Source organism: Oncorhynchus masou, chromosome 32, assembly GCF_036934945.1.
Source record: "Oncorhynchus masou masou isolate Uvic2021 chromosome 32, UVic_Omas_1.1, whole genome shotgun sequence".
NCBI classification, from domain to species: domain Eukaryota; kingdom Metazoa; phylum Chordata; class Actinopteri; order Salmoniformes; family Salmonidae; genus Oncorhynchus; species Oncorhynchus masou.
Window position 1 is genome coordinate 16,990,878 of NC_088243.1, and position 17,857 is coordinate 17,008,734.

The 17,857-nt window shown below is 45.6% G+C and overlaps 1 protein-coding gene across 3 annotated transcripts in view; it reads left to right on the forward strand.

The window, feature by feature from the left end:
* Positions 1-16,964, forward strand: part of LOC135525636 (mitogen-activated protein kinase-binding protein 1-like) — a 62,557-nt gene extending 45,593 nt beyond the window's left edge. The window contains exons 16-29 of one of the 3 annotated variants that reach the window (XM_064953375.1): positions 2,831-2,906; positions 3,020-3,131; positions 3,377-3,563; positions 3,910-4,061; positions 5,319-5,359; positions 6,489-6,755; positions 7,017-7,144; positions 10,171-10,355; positions 10,552-10,743; positions 11,051-11,126; positions 11,254-11,636; positions 12,374-13,387; positions 13,862-13,947; positions 14,092-16,964. In XM_064953375.1, coding sequence (XP_064809447.1) covers positions 2,831-2,906; positions 3,020-3,131; positions 3,377-3,563; positions 3,910-4,061; positions 5,319-5,359; positions 6,489-6,755; positions 7,017-7,144; positions 10,171-10,355; positions 10,552-10,743; positions 11,051-11,126; positions 11,254-11,636; positions 12,374-13,387; positions 13,862-13,947; positions 14,092-14,385 — 3,193 coding nt within the window. In that variant the 3' untranslated portion in view covers positions 14,386-16,964. The remainder of the gene's footprint in view (positions 1-2,830; positions 2,907-3,019; positions 3,132-3,376; positions 3,564-3,909; positions 4,062-5,318; positions 5,360-6,488; positions 6,756-7,016; positions 7,145-10,170; positions 10,356-10,551; positions 10,744-11,050; positions 11,127-11,253; positions 11,637-12,373; positions 13,388-13,861; positions 13,948-14,091) is intronic. The other 2 variants (XM_064953376.1, XM_064953377.1) reach the window with 2 other exon arrangements.
* The last annotated feature ends 893 nt before the right edge of the window (positions 16,965-17,857 follow it).

Here is a 17,857-nt window from a genome sequence, read left to right on the forward strand (position 1 = left end):
AGCTTAACTTGGATATGTGTTTTTGATTGTTGAGTAAATTAGACCATGCCAATTTCAAAATTATGCTTCAAAAAAATGTAAAGTTGTTTCAGTTAGCTGGCTAATTCATTAATCGTGCCTTGCAGTATGCCCCACTGCTGTGCTGTTAGCACACCATGGCACAGAGTTGGTTGACCCATGAACAAATCAAAGATATTTGTCACATACACATGCTTAGCAGATGTTAATGCGAGTGTAGCGAAATGCTTGTGCTTCTAGTTCCGACAATGCAGTAATAACCAACGAGTAATCTACCCTAACAATTCCAAAACTACTACCTTATACACACAAGTGTCAAGGGATAAAGAATATGTACATAAAGATATATGAATGAGTGATGGTACAGAACGGCATAGGCAAGATGCAGTAGATGGTATCGAGTACAGTATATACATATGAGATGAGTAATGTAGGGTATGTAAACAAAGTGGCATAGTTTAAAGTGGCATAGTTTATACATGTATTACATAAAGATGCAGTAGATGATATAGAGTACAGTTTAAATACATATACATATGAGATGAGTAATGTAGGGTATGTAAACATTATATTAACTAGCATTGTCTTAAAGTGGCTAGTGATATATTTTACAGGGTCCTGTGTGGCTCAGTCGGTAGAGCATGGCGCTTGCAACGCCAAGCGTCGTGGGTTCGTTTCCCGCTAGGGCCACCCATATGTAAAAGTAGTGGCCCCAGCCGACTTGTAAGTCGCTTTGGACAAAAGCGTCTGCTAAATGGGATATATTATTATATTATTATATTACATCAATTTCCATCAATTCCCATTATTGAAGTGGCTGGAGTTGAGTCAGTGTGTTGGCAGCAGCCGCTCAATGTTAGTGGTGGCTGTTTAACAGTCTGGTGGCCTTGAGATAGAAGCTGTTTTTCAGTCTCTCGTTCCCTGCTTTGATGCACCTGTACTGACCTCGCCTTCTGGATGATAGCGGGGTGAACAGGCAGTGGCTCAGGTGGATGTTGTCCTTGATGATCTTTATGGCCTTCCTGTGACATCGAGTGGTGTAGGTGTCCTGGAGGGCAGGTATTTTGCCCCCGGTGATGCGTTGTGCAGACCTCACTACCCTCTGGAGAGCCTTACGGTTGTGGGCGGAGCAGTTGCCGTACCAGGCGGTGATACAGCCCGACAGGATGCTCTCGATTTTGCATCTGTAGAAGTTTGTGAGTGCTTTTGGTGACAAGCCGAATTTCTTCAGCCTCCTGAGGTTGAAGAGGTGCTGCTGCGCCTTCTTCACGACGCTGTCTGTGTGGGTGGACCAATTCAGTTTGTCCGTGATGTGTACGCCGAGGAACTTAAAACTTACTACCCTCTCCACTACTGTCCCATCGATGTGGATAGGGGGGTGCTCCCTCTGCTGTTTCCTGAAGTCCACAATCATCTCCTTTGTTTTGTTGACGTTGAGTGTGAGGTTATTTTCCTGACACCACACTCCAAGGGCCCTCACCTCCTCCCTGTAGGCCATCTCGTCATGGGGGTAATCAATCCTACCACTGTAGTGTCGTCCGCAAACTTGATTGAGTTGGAGGCGTGCATGGCCACGCAGTTGTGGGTGAACAGGGAGTACAGGAGAGGGCTTAGAACGCACCCTTGTGGGGCTCCAGTGTTGAGGATCAGCGGGGTGGAGATGTTGCTGGGGATGCCGTCTGGGCCTGCAGCCTTGCGAGGGTTAACACGTTTAAATGTTTTCCTCACGTTGGCTGCAGTGAAGGAGAGTCCGCAGGTTTTGGTTGCGGGCTGTGTCAGTGGCACTGTATTGTCCTCAAAGTGGGCAAAAAAGTTATTTAGTCTGCCTGGTAGCAAGACATCCTGGTCCGTGAAGGGGCTAGTTTTCTTTTTGTAATCCGTGATTGACTGTAGACCCTGCCACATACCTCTTGTGTCTGAGCCGTTGAATTGTGACTCTACTTTGTCTCTATACTGACGCTTAGCTTGTTTGATTGCCTTGCGGAAGGAATAGCTACACTGTTTGTATTCGGTCATGTTTCCGGTCACCTTTCCCTGGTTAAAAGCAGTGGTTCACGCTTTCAGTTTCACGCGAATGCTGCCACCAATCCACGGTTTCTGGTTTGGGAATGTTTTAATCGTTGCTATGGGAACGACATCATCAATGCACCTTTTTAATGAACTCGCTCACCGAATCAGCGTATTCGTCAATGTTGTTGTTGAACGCAATGCGGAACATATCCCAGTCCACGTGATCGAAGCAGTCTTGAAGCGTAGAATCAGATTGGTTGGACCAGCGTTGAACAGACCTGAACGCGGGAGCTTCTTGTTTTAGTTTCTGTCTGTAGGCAGGAAGCAACAAAATGGAGTTGTGGTCAGCTTTTCCGAAAGGAGGGCGGGGGAGGGCCTTATATGCGTCGCGGAAGTTAGAATAGCAATGATCCAAGGTTTTACCAGCCCTGGTTGCGCAATCGATATGCTGATACAACACAGTCCAGTGTTTCCTTGAACTTTCAAGGTCAGATGACTCAGTCCCTTGATCTGAATGTTTTCCAGTCTAAAACTTAACTGCTGAGGCAGGACGTAAAATAGACAGACGGATCTGACTTGAGGTCATTGACTTATTGCCCTCCATTTTCGTGTATAGATGTGCTGACATTTGATAAACCAGAGGATTGATCACCTGATAAAGCCATGGGTGCTTCAACAGCAGAACTGTCTTTGGGATTTACTCCTGGAGTACTGAGCTGCTGGTGTGTTTTCATGTTGAGATCTGAATAGAACCTCTGTGCCTGTAGGTTCTTAGTTTGAAACTTCTTTCCCCTAACAACAGAATCTTCAACATCAGTAACGGAAAACAGAAGAAACTGTACAAGGGCTCCCAAGGAGAGGATGGGACTGTCATCAAGGTGGGTTAGGCTTGCATGTTTTCATGTCATGTAGTGTTGCTGTGAAGACTAATTTGACAACACTGTAGCTGGTTTATAAAAATGGGCCCACCGTTGTCTTTTTCGCTCCTCAGGTTCAGACAGACCCCTCAGGGCTGTATGTGGCCACCAGCTGTTCAGACAAGAACATCAGCATCTTTGACTTCTACTCTGGGGAGTGTGTGGCCACCATGTTTGGACACTCTGGTAAAAACTACCCCATTTAGTTAGAAGAATTACAGCAAAATGTGTGACTGACAATCTGCAGCCAGCAGTGTATTCAGAAAGGAGGAACAATCTGGAACTCCTCTTCATCATCATGTCCATCGTTGCATTTAATGACCTCTCATACTGTGAATTCCACAAATCATTTCTTTGTTAAAAAAATGTCCATAATTGAGTGCCCAGATATTTCCTTATTTTCATTTGTTTGTCTTTGTTCTTTTTCACAGAGGTTGTGACTGGAATGAAGTTTACCAATGACTGCAAGCACATGATAACTGTGTCTGGTGACAGCTGTATCTTTGTGTGGCGTCTGGCCCCGGAGCTGACCATCAGTATGAGACAGCGTCTCTCGGACCTCAAGCAGAATGGCAAGCCAGTTCAGAAGACCCCACTTCACAAACCTTGTAATCTCAGGTATCTGCAGTATGTAAACACACTAATGTGGGACAAGTACCTTGACTCATATGACTTATTCCTGTTGTTGTTTGTTTTCTTGTTGCTGTTAGCTCCTCATTGGGCAAAGGGTATGTAGTTAATGGGATAACATGTGTTGTGCTAGCTAATACCCATAGAAAGCAAACATAACGTTTACATAACTTAGTGGAGACACACATATTCTGAATGCCAATTGACATAATACATTTGATTGATGGAGTGAAGACAAGTGTTAATCCGGTGCCATTTAGGAGGCATACAACATGTTCCGTTTGACTATTGTCACCTAATAGTGTGTGTTCTATTCTCTGTCTGTCCTGTGTAGCACCAGGAGAGAGGTACATAGCACCCCTCCCATTGTCACCATGTCCTCTGACAGTGACAAAGAGGTGGAGGAGGAGGGGATAGAAGAAGAGGATGAGGAAGAGAGGGTCTCTCCTTACATGGTGTCAGGCTGCAGTGCAGGGGAAGAGACAGGTTGGTATCTCACTTAACATACAATACCAGTCAAAATAAGTTAATTTGTGGGATTTTCTTTCCTTCTTAATGCGTTTGATCCAATCAGTTGTGTTGTGACAAAGTAGGGGTGGTATACAGAAGATAGCCCTATTTGGTAAAAGACCAAGTCAATATTATGGCAAGAACAGCTCAAATAAGCAAAGAGAAACGACAGTCTGTCATTACTTTATGACATGAAGTTCAGTCAATCTGGCGATTTACTGCAAAGAAACCACTACTAAAGGACACCAATAAGAAGAAGAGACTTGCTTGGGCCAAGAAACACGAGCAATGGACATCAGACCGGTGGAGATCTGTCCTTTGGTCTGATGAGTCCAAATTTGCGATTTTTGGTTCCAACCACCATGTCTTTGTGAAACTCGGAGTAGGTGAACGGATTATCTCCGTACGCGTGGTTTCCACCGTGAAGCATGGAGGAGGTGTGATGGTGTGGGGGTGCTTTGCTGGTGACACTGTCAGTAATTTATTTAGAATTCAAGGCACTCTTAACCAACTATGCTACCACAGCATTCTGCAGCGATACGCCACCCCATCTGGTTTGCGCTTAGTGGGACTATCATTTGTTTTTCAACAAGACAATGACCCAACACACCTCCAGGCTGTTTAAGGGCTATTTGACCGAGAAAGAGAATGATGGAGTACTGCGTCAGATAACCTTGCCTCCACAATTTTTATTTATTTATTTCACCTTTATTTAACAAGGTAGGCAAGTTGAGAACAAGTTCTCATTTACAATTGCGACCTGGCCAAGATAAAGCAAAGCAGTTCGACACATACAATGACACCGAGTTACACATGGAGTAAAACAAATATACAGTCAATAATACAGTATAAACAAGTCTATATACGATGTGAGCAAATGAGGTGAGATAAGGGAGGTAAAGGCAAAAAAAAGGCCATGGTGGCAAAGTAAATACAATATAGCAAGTAAAACACTGGAATGGTAGATTTGCAGTGGAAGGGGTTTAACACTGTTTTGCTTACTACATGATTCCATATGTGTTATTTCATAGTTTTAATGTCTTCATTATTATTCTACAATGTATAAAATTGTAAAAAGAAAGAAAAACCCTTGAATGAGTAGGTTTGTCCAAACTTTTGACTGGTACTGTATGTACACAAGCAAACAATATAGCTGCAGTATTAAGAATGTGGTTCTTCACAATGTTGACAGGACACATTGTGATATCAATTGGTTTTGTGTTTGTTTTTCAGACACCTCAGATGAAAAGCACAACTCTCATGAACTGAAAAGGGTTAGTAGCAGCAGTCTTTCTGTAGCAGCTTTTCCTCAGTCATCTCTGCCCCCAGCCTTTCCTCAGTCATCTCTGCCCCCAGCCTGTCCTCAGTCATCTCTGCCCCCAGCCTTTCCTCAGTCATCTCTGCCCCCAGCCTTTCCTCAGTCATCTCTGCCCCCAGCCTTTCCTCAGTCATCTCTGCCCCCAGCCTTTCCTCAGTCATCTCTGCCCCCAGCCTTTCCTCAGTCATCTCTGCCCCCAGCCTTTCCTCAGTCATCTCTGCCCCCAGCCTTTCCTCAGTCATCTCTGCCCCCTGCCTTTCCTCAGTCATCTCAGCCCCCAGCCTTTCCTCAGTCATCTCTGCCCCCAGCCTTTCCTCAGTCATCTCTGCCCCCAGCCTTTCCTCAGTCATCTCAGCCCCCAGCCTTTCCTCAGTCATCTCTGCCCCCAGCCTTTCCTCAGTCATCTCTGCCCCCAGCCTTTCCTCAGTCATCTCTGCCCCCAGCCTTTCCTCAGTCATCTCTGCCCCCAGCCTTTCCTCAGTCATCTCTGCCCCCAGCCTTTCCTCAGTCATCTCTGCCCCCAGCCTTTCCTCAGTCATCTCTGCCCCCAGCCTTTCCTCAGTCATCTCTGCCCCCAGCCTTTCCTCAGTCATCTCTGCCCCCAGCCTTTCCTCAGTCATCTCTGCCCCCAGCCTTTCCTCAGTCATCTCAGCCCCCAGCCTTTCCTCAGTCATCTCTGCCCCCAGCCTTTCCTCAGTCATCTCTGCCCCCAGCCTTTCCTCAGTCATCTCAGCCCCCAGCCTTTCCTCAGTCATCTCAGCCCCCAGCCTTTCCTCAGTCATCTCTGCCCCCAGCCTTTCCTCAGTCATCTCTGCCCCCAGCCTTTCCTCAGTCATCTCTGCCCCCAGCCTTTCCTCAGTCATCTCTGCCCCCAGCCTTTCCTCAGTCATCTCTGCCCCCAGCCTTTCCTCAGTCATCTCAGCCCCCAGCCTTTCCTCAGTCATCTCTGCCCCCAGCCTTTCCTCAGTCATCTCTGCCCCCAGCCTTTCCTCAGTCATCTCTGCCCCCAGCCTTTCCTCAGTCATCTCTGCCCCCAGCCTTGTAGGCTCACAACTCGTGTGTGCGTGTGTCCATCCATCCTGTAGGAGAACTCTTTTGGCAGGCGGTCCTCCCAGGGCAGTCACCACTCTGAGGACAGGGGTCCCCGTCCGCGGCGCCGCTGGTGCAGACGCATGGACAGCATGGATCTGATGGTCAAGTCTATGTTAGACCTCAGACAGCTGGACTCCTTCGCCATGCCCCCCTCCTCCCCCACTAAGACCCAGACCCAGCCTGTTTCTGACTCCTTCAGAGACCCATTCAGAGAGGAAGAGCTGGGCAGTACCATCAGCCTGCAACCCCTCACTGCATGGGTGAGTTAATTTAACAGGGAACAGCCACCTGACCTTACTTTGGCCCTGCTTGATACAGTTCATAGACAATGTATTACTCCATCTGTGTTACCTATGGATTTACTACTACTAAATGTTCAATCATGGGTCACAAAATAGGTTGGATGAGACCAGGGTACTCTCATCCATATTTTGTGTATTGAGGATTGTGAGGTCCAATTCAGTTATTTCAGGTGATGTTTTATGATTCATAGTATTTTCTCATGTTTGTCTTTCTTGCAGGGGGAGTCTGAGCAGAGGTCCCAGCAGCGGCCCAAATACATCATGCTCTCCCCACAGACACCTGACACAGAGACAGGCCCAGTGCTGTACCCCGACTGCTTTGAGGACAGGGTCAGCTTTGCCGGCAGGTAAATCAATCAAATTAATCAATCAATAAATGAGCCGTCAGGTAAACACAGCTTCTACCTTTTTTCTCCTGGATCTCTACAATCTCTCCATTACACCATTCATGTATATCACTGCCTTATCATAGTACACATACAATATAGTTGGGGCCTGTCATTTTCTCTGACATGGTAAGACTCTTGGCCCCTACATATCATATACTGTAGTTTGTATACTAAATGCAGTGCCTTCAGAAAGTATTCATACCTTGGACCTATTCCACATTTTGTTGTGTTACAACCTGAATTCAAAACGTGTTAAATTGATTTCTTGTCTCGCCCATCTACACACAATACCCCATAATGACAAAGTGAAAACATTGTTTTAGCCATTTTTGCAAATTTCTTTCAAATTAAATAAATATCTAATTTATATAAGTATTCATGCCCCTCAGTCAATACTTTGTAGAAGCACCTTTGACAGTGATTCCGGCTGTCTTTCTGGGTAAGTCCCCAGAGAGCTGTCAGTCTTTCTGGGTAAGTCCCCAGAGAGCTGTCAGTCTTTCTGGGTAAGTCCCCAGAGAGCTGTCAGTCTTTCTGGGTAAGTCCCCAGAGAGCTGTCAGTCTTTCTGGGTAAGTCCCCTGAGAGCTGTCAATCTTTCTGGGTAAGTCTCTGCGAGCTGTCAGTCTTTCTGGGAAAGTCTCTGAGAGCTGTCAGTCTTTCTGGGAAAGTCTCTGAGAGCTGTCAGTCTTTCTGGGAAAGTCTCTGAGAGCTGTCAGTCTTTCTGGGTAAGTCCTCTGAGAGCTGTCAGTCTTTCTGGGTAAGTCCCCTGAGAGCTGTCAGTCTTTCTGGGTAAGTCCCCTGAGAGCTGTCAGTCTTTCTGGGAAAGTCTCTGAGAGCTGTCAGTCTTTCTGGGAAAGTCTCTGAGAGCTGTCAGTCTTTCTGGGTAAGTCCTCTGAGGGCTGTCAGTCTTTCTGGGTAAGTCCTCTGAGAGCTGTCAGTCTTTCTGGGTAAGTCTCTGAGAGCTGTCAGTCTTTCTGGGTAAGTCTCTGAGAGCTGTCAGTCTTTCTGGGTAAGTCCTCTGAGGGCTGTCAGTCTTTCTGGGTAAGTCCTCTGAGAGCTGTCAGTCTTTCTGGGTAAGTCTCTGAGAGCTGTCAGTCTTTCTGGGTAAGTCTCTGAGAGCTGTCAGTCTTTCTGGGTAAGTCTCTAAGAGTTTTTCACACCAGGATTTTGAAACATTTGCCCATTTATTATTATTTTCAACATTCTTCAAGTTCTGTCAAATTGGTTGTTGATCGTTACTAGACAACCATTTTCAGGCCGTAGATTTAAGTCAAAACTGTAACTCGGCCACTCAGGAACATTCACTGTCTTCTTGGTAAACAACTCCAACATAGATTTGGCCTTGTGTTTTAGTTTATTGTCCTGCTGGGAGGTGAATTCATCTCCCAGTGTCTGGTTGAAAGCAGACTGAACCAGGTTTTCCTCTAGGATTTTACCTGTGCTTAGCTCCATTCCATTTCTTTTTTCTCTAAAAACCTCCCCAGTCCTTAACGATTACAAGCACACTCATAACATGATGCAGCCATCACAATGCCTGAAAATGTGGAGATTGGTACTCAGTAATGTGTTGTACTGGATTTGCCTCAAACATTACACTTTGTATTAATTATAAAAAGTGAATTGCTTAGCAACATTTTTTTTTTGCAGTATTACTTTAGTGCCTTGTTGCAAGCAGGATGTATGTTTTGGAATTTTTGTATTTTGTACAGTCTTCCTTCTTTTTACTGTCATTCAGGTTAGTATTGTAGAGTAACTGTAATGTTATTGATCCATCCTCAGTTTTCTCCTATCACAACCATTAAACTCTGTAACTGTTTTAAAGTCACCATTGGCCTCATGGTGAAATCCCTGAGCGGTTTCCTTCCTCTCCAGCAACTGAGTTAGGAAGGACACCTGTATCTCTTGTAATGACTGGGTGTATTGATACACCATGCAAAGTGTAATTAATAACGTCACCGTGCTCAAATGGATATTCAATGTCTGTTTATTTAATTGTTACACAGCTACCAATAAGTGCCCTTCTTAGCGAGGCATTGGAAAACCTCCCTTTGTGGTTGAATCTGTGTTTGAAATTCACTGCTCGACTGAGGGACTTTTCAGATAATTGTATGTGTGGGGTACATAGATGAGGTAGTCATTCAAAAATCATGTTAAACACTATTATTGTGCTCAGAGTGAGTCCATGGAACTTATTATGTGACTTATTTAGATTTGCCGTAACAAAAGGGTTGAATACATATTGACTCAAGACATTTCAGATTTTCATTTTTTATTAATTTGTTAACATTTAGAAAACATCTTCCACTTTGACATTATGGGGTATTGTGTGTGGGCCAGTGACCAACAATCTCAATTTAATCCGTTTTAAATTCAGGCTGTAAAACAACAACATGTGGTAAAGTTGAAGGACTGTGAATACTTTCTTTAGACACTGTACATACTGTACCATCTAATCCATATATCCAGATACTTAGGGTCTGGAATGTTGTTTTCACTACAGGGCCTTGCCAAAGTATTCGGCCACCTTGAACTTTGCGACCTTTTGCCACATTTCAGGCTTCAAACATAAAGATATAAAACTGTATTTTTTTGTGAAGAATCAACAACAAGTGGGACACAATCATGAAGTGGAACGACATTTATTGGACATTTCAAACTTTTTTAACAAATCAAAAACTGAAAAATTGGGCGTACAAAATTATTCAGCCCCTTTACTTTCAGTGCAGCAAACTCTCTCCAGAAGTTCAGTGAGGATCTCTGAATGATCCAATGTTGACCTAAATGACTAATGATGATAAATACAATCCATGCTCTCTGCGTAATGTTTTATCAATTGATGTTATATTGTGTAGTAACACTTGGTACCCTATTCCCTATGGACCCATGTCATAAGTAGTGCACTGTATAGGGAATATGGTGGCATTTGGGATGCATCCTAGCACTTTAATAAACTTACACTCTACTATGTGTGTTTCTCTCTCTGTAGTGAGTACCTGGTGAAGGAGCTGCTGCCTGGGCCTGGGGCCAGCAGGAGTGTGAAGGGGTACCAGAACCACAACCAGTGGAGCCAGGGCCACCATGACAAACACAGCCCAGACAGCGCCTGCTCTGTGGACTACTCCAACAGCAGACTGTCCAGCCCAGACAGTCAGCAGCAGCCTCCTGCAGAGAGTGAGCCCCACACAACCCCACACACACACACACACACACACACACACACACACACACACACACACACACACACACACACACACACACACACACACACACACAGGGCTCACACACACACAGGGCTCACACACAGTTTCCCTGTGGACGTTTTTATGCAATGTACCTCCACTAGTTAATCAAATTGTCTGTGTGTCAGACCCTGAGCCCACGGAGCCTCTCAGTGTGGATGGGAACTCCTCTGAATTGGACCTGGAGGAACTGGAGGTGGAAGAGGAGGGGGGCGTAGGGAGGGGAGATGCCAAGGGGGTGACGGTAGTACCCCAGACCCCCGACCAGGAGGCCTTCCTCAAACAGCACTTTGGCAACCTGGCTGAGCTTAACAACCCAGGTAAGAACAGTCTACATCCCAGTTACTTTCTCCTTGACTGGTATAAGACATGTTGGTGGAAACTCCCACTATCCCCTGCCTCCACCAATCCAATGCTTTTGTAAATAGAAGTAGTGAACGCGTGCACACTTCAAGAGAAAATAAATATTATTGGGCTGCACCCAGAGACTATTGTCCACACAGGGAAATTGACTGTGCTGCCAGGAGTACATGAGACATAGTAGTTTACACATTACAAAGACACACACGGTAATAGTTCAACTATTTTCCAGATGTATCAATTGTATTAATCCTCTCTGATTGTCAGTGAGTCCAACGAGAGCTGCCACCCCTGACAATATCAGCATCTCCTCCAAGTTCCTGTCCCAATGCTCCACTGGAAGGTATGCCAGTTAGTTGATCAAAGAAAATCACTTAAATTAGTATGGGTTATCTCAAATGTGAGATATCATTTTAAATCAACTGAATATTTTGACAAACAGTCCCAGCTGAATGACTTGTCCTTTCTAGCAGGACCTCCTTTCCATTCCTATCTAAGAGCAGTGGTGAGGGGAAGGTAGGCAGCGGTGTGGTGAAGCCCCTGGTCTCTCAGGTGAGGCCTCTCATGGAGCACAACCAGGGCCAGAGCCACAACCAGGACAGAGACCAGAGCCAAGGCCATAGCCAGAGGAAGGTCTCAGAAGACTCTCAAAAGGGCCCCACCGGGAGACTAGAAGTAGTGGACACTACGGAGAAGTTTCTTAATCTGCGGGCCTCTCCTCTGAGGAAGAAGCTGTTTAACCCTGCAGTGGACTCCCGTAGGATGGTCAGCCCTGTGACCAAGGTTGCAGCCTCTCACCTTACAACTACAGGCATGAGGAAGTCCCAGTCAGTCCAGAACCTGCACACTGAGGGTGAGACACTAAGGAAGGGATTGTGATAATGTATTGCGGGACAATGTTATGATTTAAAAAGGTCCTCGTCTTATATTCTATGTATGGTATAAAACCAGTAGATAGTGATGGCGCTGACGTCATCCACATATCCCTATGGGAAACTCCCGATGGCTCATGAAGCCGGAACTTTTTACATTTGTAGCGCACCATATTGCTTCATGTTGGTCAGCAAAGGATCATGGTCGATGTAGTCATAATCATCCTGCCTGAGCAACAACCTTATGTCTATGGCATGAGAGCGCAAGCCTCCTCGTAGCCTGCCCGGTCTGTGATTGGGTCTGTGTGAGCACGTGGTCCTGTGAGACAAAAAAAAATGTCAGAACGGATCACTGTTTAATTAAAGATCTCGATTTGTAGCAAACTTGAAAAGAATTCACTGTGGGGATCGAACTTCATAATAAATACACATTTTTGCCCAAAACGGACGTCTAGGTTGCTTCGTAGTAGCCGACCAGCAGAGCTAGTGACTTCACGCTCCAGCCCAGACACTAGGGACCTGTGTAAAACATTGGTCGGCAGCAGGCGGCTTGCGGACCAAAAAAATACTGAAATCACCAGGAATTCAGCTACAAATTAGTTTAATTTCGGAAATCTGTTCCCAAATATTCACATTTCTGATAAGAGACAGATGTTGTCGCCCTGGCCTGCATAGCCTAATCATTTACCTTTATTCTCTGTCTCTCTCTTGTTACCAGTAGACATGCCTCTAACCCTGTCTCGGCCCTCCAAGGAGGTGGCCCCCCTGCCCCATCACTCCCAGTTCCATCACTCCCAGGCCAGCGAGGGTCAAGTGACACTCCCCACCACCCCTCGCAGCACACTGCCCAGCGTGCCCCCTTTCTGCAGCCCCACCTCCCCCCAGCCTCAGGACAACACCAGTACCAGCCACAGCACAGCCACTATGCCCAGGAGCCTAAAGTCCCGCTGCTCCTACATGAGCCCTACCACCAGTTCCATGGCCAAGATGTCCCGCTCCGTGTCCATGGGAGACAACCTAAACGTGACTGAGGAGGAGTCTGGGTCTGGAAGTAGTTCCAACACCTCCAACCCTCCAACAACCAAGAGTCAGAGCTGCTCCTCCCAGAGTCCAAGTACTAAAGCATCTTTCCCAGTGGCCATGGTCTCCTCGGCGTCCTCCTCCCTCTCAGGGATGGGTTTAGCCATGCCCCAAGCTGCTGTTATCCCCAACCTCATAGCTAGCTCTAACCCTAACCCAACCACCAAGAGTCTGCAGGCCAAGCTGACGTGCAGCACCCAGCCCCAGCTCAACCTGGATATCTCCAAGTCCCTCCCAGACAAGCCCTCCCTGGCAGTCTTCACACCCAACGGTACCTCCAATACCACCACTACTTCCTCCAAGACTGTCAAAGAGGACAACCTCTCCCCCAGATCCCCAGTTAGCTCATTGCCCCAGCAGGGACAGAATCAACCAGTACCGCTCTTCAACAACGTCCAGCTAGTCATTGCACTGTCCCCCTCCCCTGCTGCTCCTTGGGAGACTAGCCCAGTGCTGAGCCCTGCGGCGGAGCAGCTTGGTCTCACCGCGGAGCTGCGTCGCGAGGCCCCTGTTGTAGACAACAGACTGGAACAGCCAAAGACAGAGGAAAGCCAGGGCCTGACCCAGGAGGAGAGCCCCGTGACGGAGCTGTCTCTTCAGGGCAATCCGGTCTACCTGCTATCACAACGAGGGCCCGGCCAGGACCACACAGGTTTGCTCCAGCGTTCTCCCTCCTTCACCCTGTCATCTCTGCGTCTGGGCCTGACCAGCACCAAGCACTTCTTTACTACTGGTGCACTGTGGCCTGCTGTCTCCACCCCCATGTACTCTTCACCTTCACCCTGTCCATGTCCTCCATCACTTAACCGGTTTCTCTCGATTGGTGAGGCATGCTTTCATTCTTTCTCTCTCTCTCTCTCTCTCTCACTCTACCACTCTCTTAATCTCTCGGTCTCATCTCTCGCTTTTCATTAACAATGGTCCTTGTCCTGCTGTGTTTCCGTCCCTTGTGTAAAAGATCAAACATACCAAATTCTATGGTTACATATTGTTGACAACATGTTTCCTATATTGGCATATTGCCCTACTGTTGCCCAATAACCTATTGTCTTGTAGTTGCTTGTGCTATGATGGTTTAAGCAGCGCGAGCCTTAGCAATGTACCACAACTCTCTCCTCTTAAATAGACGATTCTCTCAGTATGGAGTCGTGCAAGGTGTTGGCCAGCGAGCTACAGAACTCGTTTAGGAAGGCCTCCCGGTTCTACAGGATGGTGAGTCACTCACTGAAAGGCTACTATCTCTGTCTGGGAGATGCAGAGATGAAATGTGCTGTTGATATACAACAATCAATGTACAACAACATCTTAGAACAGTTCCATACACTTAATTTGTGTGGTAATGTCTGTGTCTTGCAGGTGAACAGTGTGCCTGTAGCCTCCAGGCAGGAGCAGCATGAGATGGCCCGGGTCCTGTCTGAGGCCTTTGAGGTTGTGAGGGCCGAGCTGAGCTCCCTGCCCCAGAGCTCACTACCATCCCCCTCTGGAGAACCGGCAGCAGGAGGCTCCCTGTGTACGCTGGGCTGCCGGCCTGTAGGACCAGGCACAGGGGGATCAGGCTCAGGGGAGGAGAGGACTCTGGCTCTGCTGGAGCAGTACTCTGAGCTCCTCCTCAAAGCTGTGGAGAAGAGGCTGGACAACAATCAGGTCTAGAGACATCTCAAAGGAGAGGCATCTTATTTTACCCCACCCTTTAAGACTGAACCAACAAACCTTCTGGCAAATGTAGAATTTTAAGCCATTGTGCAAGAATATCTGCAGAGCTGATTGATCAGTGGACCTACTACAGTACTTGTTATTTAAATCAACTTTTTGAAGATGAACAAATTAAAATATTCATGAGGGACATATTTTTTACAAGTTCTTTGTTAAAGGACTTCTATCTCTCTCGCGATGGTGAGGCTTGCAGTCAGCACAAAGGCCCACTGTATAACACTAACATGCCAACAGCACAGATACTGGTACTGTAGGGAGACCCCTCAGGATGATCGATGCCTCAGCATTCATTCCCAGTGTGGCTAAGCTGCACTACAGACTGTCATTCACCAACCTTCCTCCCTCTGTGTGTCACCTACCCGATAACTGCACTCTCACAACCACTTGTTTTATTTACCCATGTTGCCAAATATTGTGCCCTGCTACTTTGTTTTAAGTAACTTAGCCTGAGGCTAATACATAAGTAATTAGCGGTTATGCCCTTTGTTACATACTCTAGATCTTCCCAAGATTAAGGAAATATGAATAGTTGCTACATTTGATACGGGCTATCATTTTGGGTAGAAGTAGCAGAACATTTTTGAGAATCGAATTGTGGTGTTGTTCAATACCTTTCCTGACCCCAGTCAATACAATTGTGATCGCTACAATTTCAACTTTCTGTGTTGGTGTCCCTGTCCCAACCAGGGCTCTCATCCACCAACACGTTGGACCAGGTCATCGCCTCCTCAAAACTACAAGTGGAACACAAGACCCTTCCAAGTCTTAGAAGACAGATTATCAGACAGAATGTTTTAGTGGGTGATTTCATACATTGTGTTTTGAGAGGCCCTGTTGTCTGTGTGTGATGTGTGGTTGTATTTATTATGTTGTAAAAGGTCCATGTTACAAAGAGTTTTTCAGCCTCTTGTTGTACAGTTTGTTTTGATAGTGGTGTCAGTATGTTTTGTGCCAGAGCTAGGTCATCAGTGGGGGACCAACATGCAAAAAAAAACAGACGACCTTGAAGATATACAGTATCAACTGAGTCTCCTCGTTCTTCAACTCTACTGGATGATTTTATAAAACGTGTGAATTGTGTTCCCAGTAATAATACAAATGTTCCAAGGAAATGGGTGCCTTAAGTCAAAACCATCTTTTCATGGTTCTAAATGTGTTAGGCAATACCAAAATAATATTGAATTGTAATCAAAAGGCAACTACTGAAATGTATCTACTGCTGTGGGAATCAAATGACATTGAGTAGAAGTGTTCTCTGGTGACAATGAATAGAGACATCTTAGTGTTGGGTTACCTGAGGATCAGAACATATTTCATTCGTAGCTCTTCAGAGCTCTGCTGCACCAATTCCTCAACATTAATTGGCTTCATGTTTTTATCCTAGTCTCTGGTACATTTCCACCACAGTAACAATATAAAGCACTTTTTTTCCTATCAAAATGGTCATAGGTCAAATTAATGTATTTGTAATAGCTTAGGATACTAAACTGAACCTTCAGGGTCTCTGTGTGTATATAATGGTGTAACGTATGTGAGTCGAGGGCTCAGACTAATTCTTATGTTCTGCTGCTGCTATGGTAATTGTGGCCGCAGACAAGCACAACATTGCCCTCTGCTGTTGGACCTAAATCACTGCCCAGCTGCTATGACAGACAGCCCAATCACTCACCTCCCACCACTCATCTCTGGTCAGGATAATGATATGCTGTGCTATAATACACTAGTGCTCTCAAACAATATTTTAATCACCTGTGTATACAGTACTGGGTATTTTCTCAGTTATTGTTACTTGTTGTTAGGAAACTTTCACATCTTGGTAGAAACGGTCTGATCAGGTACCCAATGTTCTTCTACTCTTTCAAAGTGCCACGCCTGTAACTCCTTTCTACTGTTGATTAAAGCATTGTATGTACAAATGACTAGATGGATGTGCATGGACAGACCGCCAAGATTTTAAATTGCAGTCGAGCCCTGAAAGGACATGGGTTATGGTATAGAATAAGAATGAATTATTCTGCTGTTTATTAGTTATTCAGTATTTCCCCATCTGATTGACAATATTCAGAACGGTAACGTTACCTAGCAGACTGGAGGCTTCATTAAGACATAGGATTGTATTTCAATGGACAGTAGTACAGATACCTTGTAACTTTCTGCTGCTTGTATGCATGAGTATATATGCATGAAGGGTGGTGAATGGAGGTTGACTGACTGGCTCTTAGTAGGATTGCATGGTTGAACGTACCCTAGGCTTTTCAAAGAGTCAATCCCGCTCTTTGTCACTGACTGGTACCCCTGTAGCTGACACTAGTTCTAATCTCACCTTTTGTATGTTATGATGATTACTTGTCTTAAACTGCAGATGATGGACCAGCATTTTCCTCTTTTAGGAATGATCACCTTTCAGCCATTTTGTGAGCTGTTTTCTGTTTTGCACCAACCTCAGTGTTTTTACTGTATTCCCTCTCTGAACTTCTCTCTCTGCCAGAGAATAAAAACAGATTTATTACACTCAACTTTGTTTTTCAGACTGAGCACTTTATTTACATAGGTAACATCCCAAATGGCACCCTATCGAAGGGAATAAGAGGCCATTAGGGATGTTACCTATCGAAGGGAATAAGAGGCCATTTGGGATGTTACCTATCGAAGGGAATAAGATGCCATTTGGGATGTTACCTATCGAAGGGAATAAGAGGCCATTTGGGATGTTACCTATCTAAGGGAATAAGAGGCCATTAGGGATGTTACCTATCGAAGGGAATAAGAGGCCATTTGGGATGTTACCTATCTAAGGGAATAAGAGGCCATTAGGGATGTTACCTATCGAAGGGAATAAGATGCCATTTGGGTTGTTACCTATCGAAGGGAATAAGAGGCCATTTGGGTTGTTACCTATCGAAGGGAATAAGATGCTATTAGGGATGTTACCTATCGAAGGGAATAAGATGCCATTTGGGTTGTTACCTATCGAAGGGAATAAGATGCTATTAGGGATGTTACCTATCGAAGGGAATAAGAGGCCATTTGGGTTGTTACCTATCGAAGGGAATAAGAGGCCATTTGGGTTGTTACCTATCGAAGGGAATAAGAGGCCATTTGGGTTGTTACCTATCGAAGGGAATAAGATGCTATTAGGGATGTTACCTATCGAAGGGAATAAGAGGCCATTTGGGTTGTTACCTATCGAAGGGAATAAGAGGCCATTTGGGTTGTTACCTATCGAAGGGAATAAGAGGCCATTTGGGTTGTTACCTATCGAAGGGAATAAGATGCTATTAGGGATGTTACCTATCGAAGGGAATAAGAGGCCATTAGGGATGTTACCTATCGAAGGGAATAAGAGGCCATTTGGGTTGTTACCTATCGAAGGGAATAAGAGGCCATTAGGGATGTTACCTATCGAAGG